Below are 15286 nucleotides of genomic sequence, written 5' to 3'. Positions count from 1 at the left end.
GCCAACCCACATTCGATTTAAAATGAGACCTCACTAAATAAGAGTTCAGATGAAAGCTAGAAGACATCCAATATTCAATATAACATGCAGGTAACGTAACTGGAACTACATATTGGATAACTGAACGTCAATTTCTAGCTACCTTTTATTTGACAAATAATCAGATCATCTACTAAGAAACAAAACCCCCTTCAAAAGGTGAGATTCTTGTCCCACATTGGAGTTCCCCCTGCATCTTATTGTAGCTTATAATCAATCCAACCCTGGGATTTGTCAACATCGGCGAAAGGCGTTTTGAACCAGTGTCTGTTAGTAGGTTACTCCTCCAAACAAAAATTAAGAAACAAGAAACAAAACCATCTTGTCTCTCCTACTTAGAAGATCTAAGAACAGACTCCTACTTCAACTGCAAGGCAAGTCCAAGAAAGGGCCACTAACTCCAAATTCATCAAGTGATATGTATTCCCACAAAGCAATGAAAGCAATACATTGATGATACTGGCACTAGGAATACTGCTGACTAAAATAGATCCCCAAGCCTCTTAAGTCTTAATGATGCAGTTCTGTCCAATCGAACCAGGCCTAATATGCTAGATAACTATTGTCAATGATAATTCCTGCGGTGTTTTGAACTAAAGCCAGCATAGATTAGGCTAAATGCACACACATTCAACAGGAAAAACTTCAGATAAGTAATGATAATCAGTAAAGGAGCACAGTAAAGAAATATTCTCACTGTTCTCTTTTCTATACTTCAAATACTTCATATTGAGTCCTCGTCATTATTCAATCAAAACAAATCACATTGTAAAACCTCGCTTGATGCAGTAGCAAAGTAATCTATCTATCAAAATTAACCACTCACATCTAGTTTATATGCTCCTAATAATGCAACTATCTGTTACGACAAAAGAAGAATCAGAGAAGTTCTTTTGAATTCAAAGAAAGAAGTCTGGTCAATGGGCAGGAAAAACAAGAACACCACATCCAATCAGAAATGAAGTCGCTAAAGGGAAGGAGCTCAGACGCAAGCCAAAGAATCCCAACATGTAGTACAGCATGCAAGTCAAGTAATTGGAACCTGACATTGGGCAAAGAGAGAAGAAAATCAAAGGGAATGTGCATATTGATGAAGCTCAACTTCTTCAATTAATCAACAGATCTACCCAGAAACAGAACTCTCTCACCTCCTATCTCACAAGATCAAACGCGCATCTAATTCATCTTCACCGCAGTCCAAGAAAGAAATTCCAAACAAGCAATCAGAACACTATAACTTCGTTCAGGATAGAAACTCAATTAACTGATGATACCGGCAGTAGGCCAATATTCCAGAGTGGCACGTGGCAAAGTCGAATAGGTATTCACATCAGAAGATAAAGATATGCTGACATAAACATGCAAATTAGTAAAACAGTCGCAGGGACAGAACAAGAAAAGCATTGAAGCCAAAAGGGAATCGACAAGAAACACTAGTCAGTAGTCACATACCAAGTCAGTTAATTCAGTCCTACACCTCTAATCATCATCCAGGAAATTGCCAAATCTCAAAAATGATACTAGGATTTTCACTTCAAGCACATTAAACTATAGCTATCGGCACAACACATAGGACTGCATCACGCTTTCACGATGCCCCAAATTAATCTAACTACTTCACAGATTCATTGTCACACCTGACATCCGCCAAAGTTAAACATCAATTCAACAAACGAGGAAATCTTTGCAACACGAATTATGTTAAATTCCAATTCAAGGCTCGCACTTTTGCGATCTCGCGCAATCCTGAATGCCAATCAGCCTCCTTCTATTCTGACTGAGGAATCACATCATATCACATAAATCTAACTTACAACAATCAAGAGAAACTACTGCCATGACCTCGAATATGTAGCTCTTTGTCAAAGAAAAAAAACTAACGAGGGAACTAATCTTCTCCTTTTGAATATCAACGAATGAATTCTAATCAATGGGTACCACAAAAGGAGCCAACCCACATTCGATTTAAACGAGACCTCAAGAGATAAGAGTTCAAACAAAAGCTAAATAATATCCAATATTCGATATAACATGTAAGCCACGTAACTCGAACTACATATTAGGTAACTGAACATCTATTTCTAGCTAACTTTAATTCGACAAATAATCAGATCATCAACTAAGGAAACAAATCCCCTTCAAAAGGTGAGATTCTTGTTCCACATTGTTCCCCCTCCTCTTATTGTAGCTTATAATCAATGCAATCCCAGATTAGTCAACACTCACATTAGGCGTTTTGAACCCACTGTCTGTTAGTAGGTTACTTGTTAAAAAACCTAAGAAACAAAACCATCTTGTCTCTCCTACTTAGAAGATCTAAGAACAGACTCCTACTTCACCTGCAAGGCAGTCCAAGAAAGGGCCACTAACTCCAAAATCATCAGGTGATAAGAATTCACCACAAAGCAATGAACCTGAAATAGCAATTCATTCAGTATTGAAAGCAGTACATTGATGATAGCGGCACTGGGAATAGTACTGACTAAAATAGATCTCCAAGCTTCTTAAGTCTTAATGATACAGTGCGGATTGATCGAACCAGGCTTAATATGCTAGATAACTACCTCTTAAGTCTTAATGATACACTGCGGTTCAATCAAACCAGGGTTAATATGCTAGCTAACTATTGTCATTGATAATTCCTGCAGCGTGTTGAACTAAAGCCAGCAGAACTTATGCTAAATGCACATGGAGTCTCAACAGGAAAAGCTGAAGATAACTATGATAATCAGAAAAAAGGAGCACAGTAAAGAATTATTCTCACTGTTCTCTTTTCTATACTTCAAATACTTCATATTAAGTCCTCGTCATTATTGAATCAAAATAAATCTCATTCTCAGTGCAGTACCAAAGCAATCTATAACTCTAAGATACTCAGTCAAAATTAACCACTCACATCTAGTTTATATGCTCCTAATAATGCAACTATCTGTTAAAACACAAGAAGAATCAGAGAACTTCTTTTGAATTGAAAGAGAAAAGTCTGGTCGATGGGCACAAAAAAGAGAACACCACATCCACTCAGAAAAGAAGTCGCAGAAGGGAAGGAGCTCAGATACAAGCCAAAGAATCCCGACATCTAGTACAGCATGCAAGTCAAGTAATTGGAATTAGGCATTGACTAAAAAGAGAAAAAAAACAATTGCAATGTTTATGTTGATGAAGTTCAACATCTTCAAGTAATTAACAGATCAACCAAGAAAAAGAACTCTCTCACCTCCTATCTCACAACATCAAACACGCATGTAATTTTACCTTCAGTGCAGTCCAAGAAACTAATTAGAATGAGCAAACAGAGCACTATAACCACATTCGGAATAGAAACTCAATAAACTGATGATACCGGCAGTAGGCCAATATTCCCCTGTGGCAATGACAAAGGAGCTCTTTAACTGGCAAAGTCGAATAGGCATTCGCACCAAAAGATAAAGATATGCTGACATAAACACGAAAATTAGTAAAACAGTCGCAGGGACGGAACAAGAAAAGCATTGAAGCAAGGAGAGAGTCGACAAGGAACACTAGTCAGTAGTCACATACCAAGTCATTTAATTCAGTACTACACCTCCAATCATAATCCAGAAAATTCCCAAATGTCATAATTAATACTAGGACATTCAGTTCAAGCAGATTCAAACTATAGCTATTGGACACAACACATACGGCCGCGTACAAAGTCACTACACAAAAGCCCCGAATTAACATGAACATTTTCACAGATTCATCGTCACACATGACATTCTCAAAAGAGAGACATTAATTGACGAAAACGAGGAAATTGTCGCTACACGAATTATACTGATCAATTCAAGCCTCGCACTTTTGCGATCTCGCAAAATCCCAAATCCCAATCAGCCTACTTCTGTTCTCACTGAAGAATCCCATCATATCACATAAATCTAAATTAGAACAATAAAGAGAAACTACTTCCATGACCTCGAATCAAACAGTTTGGCGGGAAATACCGAGGCGGAGACCAAGCCGATCGATCAATTCATCTTCGGATCCGGCATCGGGAAGAGCCCGCCGCTCACGCCCCGCGGCGGTGAGAACCCTAGGAACTTCTGCAGATTCGTGCGAATGCTGATCGAGCAGAGGAAATAAAGGAAAGCCATGGAGCAATCGGTGGCGTCGTTGCCCTGGAGGCCGCGGTGGCTCATCTTCATGACGAGGCCGAAGGGGGTGAAGGGGAGCTTGGCGACGGGCTTGCCCTCGAAGAGGGAGTTGAGGAGGGCGAAGACGACGACGAGGACGAGGGCGACGACGGCGCCGGACTTGAACTTGAAGAGGGAGAGGTCGCGGGAGGACTCCTTGAGGCTGGACTCGACGCGGTCCATCTTCTTGGACTTGGAGGGCTTCTTGATGGCGGAGGAGGCGGCGGAGGTGGCGGTGGTGGCCTTCATGGTCTCGAGCTTCTTGGAGGCCTTGTCGATGGAGGAGCGGAGGGTCTTGTAGGAGGCGGTGCGGTAGATGAGGACCCACGAGATGGCCTCGCAGACCAGGGCCGTGCAGACGGAGATCCCGACGACGTTGAGGGCGTCGCCGTACTTGAAGGAGGAGAGGAAATGGGGCGTCGCCGCCATGGGTGGGTGGGGCGGACAGGCGGACGCGGAGTCAGAGAGAGAGAGATAGAGAGAGAGAAAGACGGGAGGAATGTCAAAGACTCAAAATTGTACATATACTCTCAGTGAAAATACACCCAAAATTTTAATTTCTTCCGTATCTCTCGTCATACATCGGTGACAAGATTACGAACGAGGATTTAGAGTGTTCTCATTTTTTTTAAGTAAAAGCATAAATTGAGATTATTTTAAATAAGACCCTGAAATATCCTAATTATTCAAAAAGAACTTGATTAAGGACATTTTTCTCATTTGCTTTTTTTTTTTCTTTTTTCTTTTTTTCTTTCTTTCTTTTTTCTATTTTTTTTCCTACCCTTGCCTAGGCATGATGAGAGCAGCCCTCGACGGATTCTCCTTGTCCAGGCGAGGGCTGGTTATCGCTGGAGATCGGCCATTGGCCAGAAGGAGGGGCACCAAAAAAAGAAAAGAAAAGAAAAAGACTGAAGAATACATAAAAGAAAAAAAAATAACGGAAATGTTCTTGGTCGAGTTCCTTCTTCAAGCAAAAAGGGAACTTCATGCTTTTTTTTGAAATAATGTCTACTTTAGATAATTATTTTAGAAAATAATGACACTTCAAGTCTTTATTTGAAAATTTTCCTAAATCCCCAATATATTTCTTGATTTGAAAATGAGCTTTTTATGTTGTACACGAATCTTTTATGAATAAAAAGTTAAGTCTTCTTCGTGAATTGCATTCACCAGGAGCTTTTGGTGTTCAAGTCAATCCGTCTCGTGGTAAGATTTGTGAATTTTTTCGTAAGATTAAGAGATTATTTTGCGAGATATCAAGAGGATCAAAAGTCACTTATCGGATTTAACAAGGGTTGAGAAACGCGGAGTGCTTGAATAATTCTAATTTAGTTGTAATCTCCGCTGTCGCTTGGTTTAGAGTGAAATCCCGCTTCTTGCGCGTGGAGCAGACACCATTGACCGAGCCACATAAATTCGATTTCCAATCTATTTCCTTGTTCTTATTTATTTATTGTTCAATTTTTTATTTTTCACAACTAGGAATCTCGGCCATGCGTGTCTCTTCACACAATCCAGTACTCATAGGGCTTTATCAGTTCCTTATCATACAAACAAAACATTGAAAGTTCTTTCTGTTGGTGTCGGGTTTCACCCTTGTAAAACTGTGTTTTGGTTAAAGTCAATACAAATCTTACCTTTACAAAAACAAAAAAAAAAACACATTAAAAGTTCAAATTTTCTGTCGCGTGCGGAAAAGTGACTGATCTCATACTTTTATGGTTTTCAGTTTAATATCCGATTTTTAAGTTAAAATCGAATATCTTGAATCTCTAGGTATGTTTATTGAGGAATATCTAAAAAGGCCTTGGTTTTCTTTATCCTTAAAAATAATTTTTTAAATGGGAAAATCATTAAATGGTAATTGTTTCGGTGGGCTTAGAATTACATAGTAATAATATATATATATATATATATATATATAAAAGACGTGACCTGTCAATTACAATTTATCATTTTGTCATAGAAAGTATGATTATATAAGATTATGCTCACATTAACTAATACACTAATCTTTTAATTTCTCGTGAGAGGTAACTAAGAAAATTCAATTATTACGATCCTTATAAATTTAATGGCACTTTTACTTGCAAATTTTCTTTATTTGCGTATATTATCGATTTAACCTCATAATAATAGTTTTTTTAAATTCACAAAATGATGCCAAACTTTTTACACTGCTTATTAAGGAAAAACTGATAATATATTCTTGTCCATATGTTGTGGTGTATCATTTTTATCCGATAACAACTCTATTGGTCTCTATAATCGATCAATAATTTGGAAAAAAAAAAATTTCTCTCCGAAAGATATTTGATAATGCAAGCATTGTTAAAATTGATTTATGAAGTGATATGTCGGATTGCGAGTATGGTACCATTGGAAATCTTAAAATATTGCATCCAAATCGAGCATGTCTTCGACCCAAAAAAAAAAAATTATTTCTAGCGTATTGTAACTATTCATGTCGATGGTAAAACGCATGATAAGCTTGAATTGACACGTGGACGCCCGAGGTGTACGCTGATTGGATGAAAGCGCTCGGCTGGTTGAACTTGTATGCTATATAAATTGTGCACTGTTGTGAATTACACATTGATATTGAAATTGAATGCCATTTGAATCGGACGGATTATCGTGCTGTTACACATTATATTATACCAAGGGGAAAACTGTCCAAAAATTTCGAAACCTATCGTACAGCCAAGTCGGTCCTAAATTTTTTAATTCGGGCAATGTAGTCCTAAACCCTTTGACGATTTTTTAAGGCCATGATGACTGTCTCTATGGATTTGTTGGAGAATTGGTTAAAGTGTATACCTTTCATTCCATAGCTTTTTGAAAAAACAGAAAAAGAAAAAAGGGCACTTGCACTTGATGAGTGCCTGCTGCAACATGATGCAATCAAGCTAGTTCTTCTCAGTAACAATGTAGGCCAACTATCCAAGCTCTTCAAGCTTGATTAGATCCAACTTTATAGAACGCTGGATCTTCAGATAGAAGTAGAAACATGTCAACCTGCGATGGCCAGCTTCTTGTATAATCCGAGCAATGTCACTCATCACAGATTTTCTCTTTTTTCGGCATATATTTCGTGTTTGTAGCCACAGGGTTAACTGTTAAGAGTGCTTTAGCGACTTCGCTTAATCAGAAGCGCAAGATTATGATCATGTCTAATGAATTTCCTGTCCAATTCAGGCCCCCTGCTAAAAAAATTATGGTGGAAGGGATCTGCAGCAACATAATGGATATTGCCGGTATAAGTTTTACTTCACACGCGTTGTTGTAGCTTCCTTGTTCTTCATCTGGGTCCCCATTCTCAGTTTTCTGTACTTGTTAGCCAGAAGTTCTTATGCGCAAGCCAGGGAAATGCTCCAACAAGACCGGTTCAATTGCTAACAGGAACCAGAGGCCAAATGGGAACCGGCACCAGGCCGCTGTGAAGCCCAATGCGGCCTCAACCATCGACTTGAGGACGATTCCAGCAAGCGACATTGGGATGTAGTCAGAGTGGAAATGAAATTCGAAGCCTCCAAGACGAATTTGCACGAACGTTATCGACAAGCAGAAACAAATCAATTGATTTCGCCAGAAGTTTGGCTGTTTCTTAGCCTTAGTATGTAGCAAGCAATCTCTCTGTTCGTTCTTTCTGACAGCCAAGAGGCAGCGAACAGGGAGAGTACTGGCTCTACCTGCTCTCCCAAAGCAACCAGCAAGTCACAAGGTCAATGCACTAAGAATTGAAGGAACACTTATGCAGATGGCGAAGTCCCATAGCCGGACCTCATCAATTTTAAAACCAAAGTTCCAGTGCAACTATTGCTTGATTCTTCATGCGCGCAAATCCGTGTTTATTACCTCTCGGCATGTCGCGTATATTAGCTCTGACTGTTTGATCGGAGTTGTTTGTTCATGAAGCATCCTAGGTTGGTGTAGCCATGAAATGCTGCTTATATAGCTCATGATGGACACCAGATACAAATTTACTCATCAAAAGTGCCTTCTCAATTTTCTTTCTCGATCTGCAGAAATTTCAAGAGTCTGCACCGGCGACACTTAAGCTCCACAAGACTGATATTTCTGAACTCAAACATAAGAGCCGTATATAGTTGTCTCTCGACTGGTTTTTAGGACAAGACTAGGTGTCAAAACATATTAATTAGATGTTTGTTGTCGAAGATTGAATCTTGCAACGAGTCATCAAGGCCGTAATTTCTGAGCCAAGCGAGCTAAACCGGTTTCCGTCAATCTTGTCTTAGCCTATTGGCAAAGAGTTGCTAAACACCTTTCCCATGCTGTCTTTGTTGCTGTCTGACAATGAGACCATCCTGACTCTCCCATCTTGCTTAACTTGCGAAGAAACAATTTGATCCGTAGGGAGGAAGGCCGTCTGCCAAACCGAAAATTCAACACCATCAGCCAATTTGAAGTCGAGGAACTATGTCACATACTCAGGAGAGTAGGCAAACTGCTAGGATGAAACATGTAATCTGTTCATTGTCCCTCAAATCTTTTATGGTACAATGATAAAGAATAAGCATGTGCTCATATTAAAACGCAGGAATGCAGTTCACAGGCTACATAATGCAGTCCAAATTGTACAGAGGAGAACAGGTTTGATGGGAAGATTTGCAGTATCCTTGAAGTATTGTCCGACATATCCCTGCCCGATATACGTTATGTTCCTTTCGCTTGTCGTTTTGCTCCTTGAACACGAGTTCCACATCTCTGCGATTCATCATACGCATGAGAAACGTGATTAAGGAAAACATGAACTTTCAGATCTAATGGAACGAAGAACATAATCCAATCTGGTCACTTTCTTATCATATTATCTGGTGAAACACATCACTCGGCCAAAAAGCATTTTGTGTGATGGCATTTTTCAGGAGTCACCTTCTAGCATTTCTTGGATGCACACTAGAACTTCCCGTCTTGAAACGAGAATTCCTGTCTTCCTTCATGCTTCCACATGCGTCTAACTTTTCACTGAGTGTTCATCTTTCGAAACGATTTGTCCTGTAAAGAAGGGCACTTGATCGTACATGTAACGACATTCTTCAACGTTATCAGATCAAGTGGAAAAGAACACGAAAATGACCTTGGTACAATCTATCAATTCGACTTCATAACTCAACAGTGAATTCTCCAAGACCGCAATCATCCAGACGGAGGACGGAGTTGGTTCCCTTGGATAGTCACAAGGACTTGTTTCTCCTTTCTTCGTGCTCAGGATTGCTCTGTCTAGGCCCTCATCGACTTGTCCTGAGCAGGCAAAAGCACTCATATAATCAGCTTCTACTCGTCCGACGAAGTTGGACATTGCTATCCGGGAGTGCCGATGAATGCATAGTACCTTCAACAGCTACATGCGTTAAAAACTCCTCGGTCGACCCCTTCTTCTTAAAAATGCTTCCTTCTTCAAATTTACCAATATACGCCACTGGAGGAAAGAATACTTCAGCACAATGACTAAACAGGAGCGCTCGAACTCGTGTGGTCGAGTGTGTACACCGGACAACTTTTCCTGTTTCCAAACAAAGGGCAGTTGGCCGAATGTGTAAAACACTAACCAGTAGAAGCAATTATCTAAAACTTCATCAGCATCCTGAGGAGTAGTCCAGCCCTCTCCCTCTGTAATGATCTTCTTCAGGACTTCTCCATCTACTGTCAAATCCCTGAACACAATGCCATCTCGACGTCTCGATGATCGAAAACAAGAGTGACGTTGGGAGGGACAAGAAGGCAGACCGTACTTCAATCGCCTCACCATTTACTTTAGGACACTGTCTCATCAGCAAGGAGACAACCTACGCTTGCAGGAAGCATAAAAGAAAGTTAAAAAATATTTGAATTGAGTTCTATTAGATATGCCAGGAGCGTACGGAATTTAGCAGCCAATTCTCCATCCAAGTAATGTTCATAGGGGGGAATTCAATGCTAGATCACCACAAGAAAAGGGGGCTCAAGATGCATTTTCCTGTCTTCATTGCTCGAATCGAGATGAGCACTGCCCTTCATTTGTCTGGCTCCGCTGCAACAGACTGCATTCCGAGAACGCATGAACGAAACACTGTCCGTCATTCGCTCATATGACAGCATGGAAAACACCAAACAGTTGTGTGCGAGCACCGTGTACATGGTCGCCTGGATAAGGAGTCAGCCGCGAAGTTCCCCATCCTGAGAATCTGCTTCCTGGTCCCGCCTTCTTTGATATGAATTTCCTTCTCCGAGACTCCCAAATGCCCAACTCCCGCACAGGCTGATCAAAACCGATGCTCTTCATCCATTATTGTTTTTCATAACACGAGGTTTCGAAACTTCCAATTCGGTAAATCGCCCTGAGAACTAAAATCCAGTGAACTAAAATCGCCCTGAGAACACGCGCATACCAACTTCTCGAGGAAGGAGGTCACGGTTCAAAACTAGAGGCGTCAAATGAGTTAGGATGGATTTGGGTCGGGTCGAATATGATCCAATCCATATTGATCCATTTAACCAATTTTGACCAATATTTATGTAATGAAAATTCAATAACCCGTATCCGACTCAATCCATATCCGGCCCAACCCATATTAACACCTCCCACCCTTCTCCGCTGCCACCACCGACCGCCCGCTGCCGCCCTCCTGCCACTGCCACTGCCACTGCCAACCTCCTGCTGCTGCCGCTGCCACTGTTGCCCACCCCACCACCGCCCGCCCGCGTGTTGTTACTACTGTACGTTACATTGTTATCACCCCCCACGCGTGTGAGCCAACCTCAGCTACACAGAGAGAGAGCGCCTTTGTCTGGGTTCCGTCTCAACAACTTACGTAACTCAATTCTGGCGTTTTGCTTCTCCCCGATTCCCCTTTTGTCAGCACTACCTCAACCCCCCTTTTCCCCTGTTTTATTTATTCATCTCCACGTGGACTTTTTGCTTCCTTTTTTCGTGGAGGGTGGTGGCCCTCGGCGAGGGATGAGGCAGCCATGCAGAGGACTCCCGGCGGCGGATGTGCAGCGCCGGTGGAGATGGACTTGCTTCGGTGGCCGGTGGAGATGGACTTGCTTCGGTGGCTGAGAGTGCACGAGGAGCGAGAGAGAGCGAGAGAAACATCGTGACGTGAGTGTTGTGGGATTGAAGCGTGGAGTAAATGCGTTCTCCCTCTAGGCCGTGCATGACCCAGGCTTAGATTTGAGCTTCGAATCGAGAAAGAATACCACTCTTTCATCTGAGTTTAATCGAATATATGTGTCACGCCCCGACTCTCGAGCTCGCGACATCCCTACCAACTCGCCACAGGTCATAGATGATAGTGTCCCGGGCGGGCTATCGACCTACGTACTTAAAACGCAAGCGAAACGTGCTACACTCCCAAATAATTACAAATATCGTAGATAGTATATTAGGAAAGCTTAACAGTCGTTCATTCAAAAGACTTCTTCGTTCATTACTCAAAAGTAGATGAACCTTAACCCTACTGAGCTACAGTAGTCACATACAACCCCACACTTCGGGGCGGCTCTCGAGGATCTCAAAACAAAGATACTAAGGTTAAACCTTCATCTACTTCAAAAGACTAATCCAGCAACCGAATCCCGGCATCCATGGGGTTCCATCACTCAGGACCCGAAAATGTTAGCCCACGACGGGGTGAGAAATAAATCTCGGTGAGTCAACGCCTAAGCCCGGCTAGGGCGTTGATTCGCTCGTACGTCCTAATAAAACAACCACAACATCTCATAGCAGATATCTCAGCCACATGCAAGCTTACCATTCAAAAGCCACGCATAATGCAATGCAGACGACTTAACACTCAAATCAACCAATCCAATTCATTGGCATGGCAAGGCATCACATCACTTGCATGCATAGGACACCACACGAAGTCCATTTATTAATCGGTGACCCACGCGACCGGCGTGGTCGGCACACACGACCGGTGTGGCCCCAACACTACGACCGGGAGTGTCTATTGGCGGGACCGTGTATCGTCCCTTACTTCCGGTGACGGCGATCGAAAGCTATGTATCCAGTGCAACCGGCACGACATAGCAAACAGGCATTCCACAAAGGAGCTTCGGTCCGTCACAAGTCGCGACCGGCATCCGACAATTCGCGTGATCCGTACGACCGGCACGGGCGCGAATTGACGTGGCTTCGACAAGTCGTGTGGTTCCGCACGACTAGCACGGTACGAACTTGTCAGGAACAACCATTAAGTGACCACTCAATCGCATTCGACAACAATCAGTCAAATTCTTATCTTTAGACTTAGCCGGATGCTCATACATTCATGATCAAAGACTTGGCACCATGCCGTTTTCATGCTAAAAATATGCGGTTTGCTTTTGCTCGGTTCGCATGGATGCACAAATTGTCCACCAGACTTTGCATCCGACAACATGGGACCGACACCCACAATTTTCGTTCAAAACATCCAACACACCAAAACCAAGCATCCAGACACGCAATCGGGACAATCGGCCAATATCTTTCAATAATCTTATGATGAAAGTCAATCCAAATTTATAATTCGACTATCGAAATTCCAAGCCAACCACCAATCGAGCGTCCACTCGGCTCTGTCCTATCGCTCGTTCGCGATCACACACCGGCAATCACCGCCCAAACAATCACTCTGATCTACTACCAAATAGCCGCAGACCTCCTAACTAGCAAACCGACTTAATTAATCGTGGTCATTTAACTTAAACCCAGTCTCTATTTAATCGACCACGATTAGGCTACCTAAACATCCAATTAGGCTAATTACTCTAATTGCAACAATTAATTACCACTAATTACACTAACTGAGCGCAATTAGCACCCTAATCGGGATTTAGAGGTCGACTCACAACAACGGCGGTTGATGTCGGGTCGGGCACGAACTTCGAGGCGGATGCCGAAAAATACTGTTCACCGCCGGAATTACTGTTCACGATCGGCCGGCGGCACTGTTCACGCCGGTTACTATTCACGGCCGGCAAGGTACTATTCACGCGGTACTGTTCACCGAACACTATTCACCGGTACTGTTCATACGTACTGTTCGCTGAACACTATTCACCCCCCCCCGCACTGTTCACCGAACGGAAATCCGACTATACGCTCTCGGGACGACGGCGGGGCTTCGATTTCGGCGGTCGGAACACCTAAATCTGGTGGGTCTCGGGCGTCCGGTTTCGGGTCGCCGATTTCCGGTGGCGACGCGACTGGGCAGCGGCCGGATCTAGGGTTTCGGCGGCTGAGGCGTCTGGTTCGGGTGGTTACCGGCGAGGTGATGGCGGCGGTGGCGGCTGGAGCTCGGGCTCGGATCTGGTGGTCGGGGCTACAAGGCGACGAGATCCGGCCGGGTGAGGTGGAGGAGTTGACGGGTCTGAGCTGGAGTAGCTCGGCGGCTCGTAGAGGCGGCTCTCGGGTGGTGGCCGGGGCGAGGTGGAGCAGCGGTGGGAGCTGCAGTCGGTGGTGCAGCAGCAGATTTGATGGAGAGGGGGGCGTCGCACAGGGAGACCAGAAGAAGAAGAAGAAGAAGAAGAAGAAGAGATAATAATGTGGGGGAGGGGGGTCTGATCGCAGCAGGAGAGAAAAGAAAGAGAGGGAGAAAGGGAGAGGGAAAATAGCACGTGGGGGAGGGGAAAAAGAGAGAGAGAGAAAGAGAAAAGGGAAGTGACGTGAAAGAGGGGGGGGAAAAGGTGATGGGATGAGTCGGTGGAAGATTGAAGGGATGAGGGGACAAGTGGGGCCCATCTTGGATTTGAATATTTTGGCATTTTGTACATAAAGAAGAAAGGGCAAAACGGTCATTCGATAAATCGAGACTAAGTGGAATTTTGGCTTAACGGACTGAGAATAAAATTCTGATTTCGCGGGTTAGGCTCGGTCCGGAAATAGGCTCGGGCGCGAAGATTTCGATCCTAATTCATGACGACTAAGATTATTGGAACCTAATCTAAACCGAACGATAACTCGGAAATTGTCCAAATAATCGTCACTTTCGTCCTTACGATCCACATTTTGTACCGATTAAAATCCAATAATGATCCTTTTTTTTATTGAACTTGGTCTCTGCAAAGAGGGTCTAATTTCCAGGGCGTCACAATATGGCCATGCGTGGGGAAGGGCGCTCTCTCTTTCTATCTCTATCTCTATCTTTACACGTGCGGGTGGGCCTTTGCACGCGTGGGGATCCAGGCCGTGGTGTTGGAGAGAGAAGCAACAGGAGTGGTAACGGTGTTCGCGCGAAAGAGGGAAGAGTAAGATGATCATTGGTAACGGTGTTTCGCCTTCCTAAGATCGAGCCCCACGGGAGGTGGTGGTGGCGGGTGGTGGCGGTGGCGGGCGGCCAGCGGTGGCGGCACCGGGAGGCAACTGTGACGGGTGGTGGCGGTGGGCGGTGGGGGACTTAGAAAGCTATAAGCCATGGGTCAAAAATGGATTGAAAGTACATTGAGCTAAAACTCATATTTGAATAGGCTTTATAAGGTTAAACCCATATTTGATTTATTTTTTAAATTTTGTGAACTTATATATGATCCAAGTATATAAAAGTTGAGTTAAAAAAAGTAGGTCGTTGACCCATATAGACACCTCTATTCAAAACCGAGAAATCAAGGTCGCCACACAACTCGATTCATTCTCATGCATTTTGCGACTTGTTGAGCATTCGGGATTGTCGGATCCGGTGGATGTTCCGTCGGGCATAGTCGATGTTCGAAGTAAGCCATGGCGAAACTACAGCGGTGGGGCGGCCAACTTAGAATCAATTGCGACTTCCAAAGTGAAACTCGTTTGACATGAAAAGTTTCATGAGAGCTCTTTATCTTCAATTTTTTTCTTTGCACGTTCTGTTCAGAAGGGTGAAAAAAAAGTTCCTCTGTATTTGGTTGGGTTGGATGTGTTGGTATATATGAATGGGGGTGGTGGATTGGGTATTGTGGTAGATGTAGTTGGAGCAAGAAACGAATTGACTGGTATTGAGTTTCTACGTTGGTTCATAGAGTTCTGCCTGAGATAGCAGGCTGGCTACTCGAGAGATAATTGTTCAAAAAGTACTACGCGTATTGCATTTTTGCCAATTGAGTCCTAAACTTTTTAATTGTGTCAATTG

General features: G+C 43.1%; 1 protein-coding gene across 2 annotated transcripts; it reads right to left on the bottom strand.

Annotated features, from left to right (window-relative positions):
- Nucleotides 1-38: 38 nt before the first annotated feature.
- On the bottom strand, nucleotides 39-4711 carry LOC115737779 (calcium load-activated calcium channel). Of its 2 annotated transcripts, XM_048282724.1 has the most exons (3): nucleotides 3976-4711; nucleotides 2417-2453; nucleotides 39-446 (listed from the first exon to the last, which is right to left on the bottom strand). In XM_048282724.1, the coding sequence occupies exon 1, from the start codon at nucleotides 4620-4622 to the stop codon at nucleotides 4029-4031; it is 594 nt and encodes a 197-aa protein (XP_048138681.1). In that variant the 5' UTR covers nucleotides 4623-4711; the 3' UTR covers nucleotides 39-446; nucleotides 2417-2453; nucleotides 3976-4028. The 2 variants fall into 2 exon arrangements, with proteins under 2 accessions (XP_048138681.1, XP_048138680.1); XM_048282723.1 differs by lacking the exons at nucleotides 39-446; nucleotides 2417-2453 and adding an exon at nucleotides 1683-1881.
- Between the last annotated feature and the right edge of the window lie 10575 nt (nucleotides 4712-15286).

Source organism: Rhodamnia argentea, chromosome 7 (genome assembly GCF_020921035.1).
Source record: "Rhodamnia argentea isolate NSW1041297 chromosome 7, ASM2092103v1, whole genome shotgun sequence".
Taxonomy (NCBI): Eukaryota; Viridiplantae; Streptophyta; class Magnoliopsida; order Myrtales; family Myrtaceae; genus Rhodamnia; species Rhodamnia argentea.
The sequence above is the reverse complement of the archived record's forward strand: the minus strand, read 5'-3'. Positions and strand labels throughout refer to the sequence as shown.

Excerpts from the sequence above, each read along its gene's own strand:
- LOC115737779 (XM_048282724.1), bottom strand. The coding sequence starts at position 4,622 with ATGGCGGCGACGCCCCATTTCCTCTCCTCCTTCAAGTACGGCGACGCC.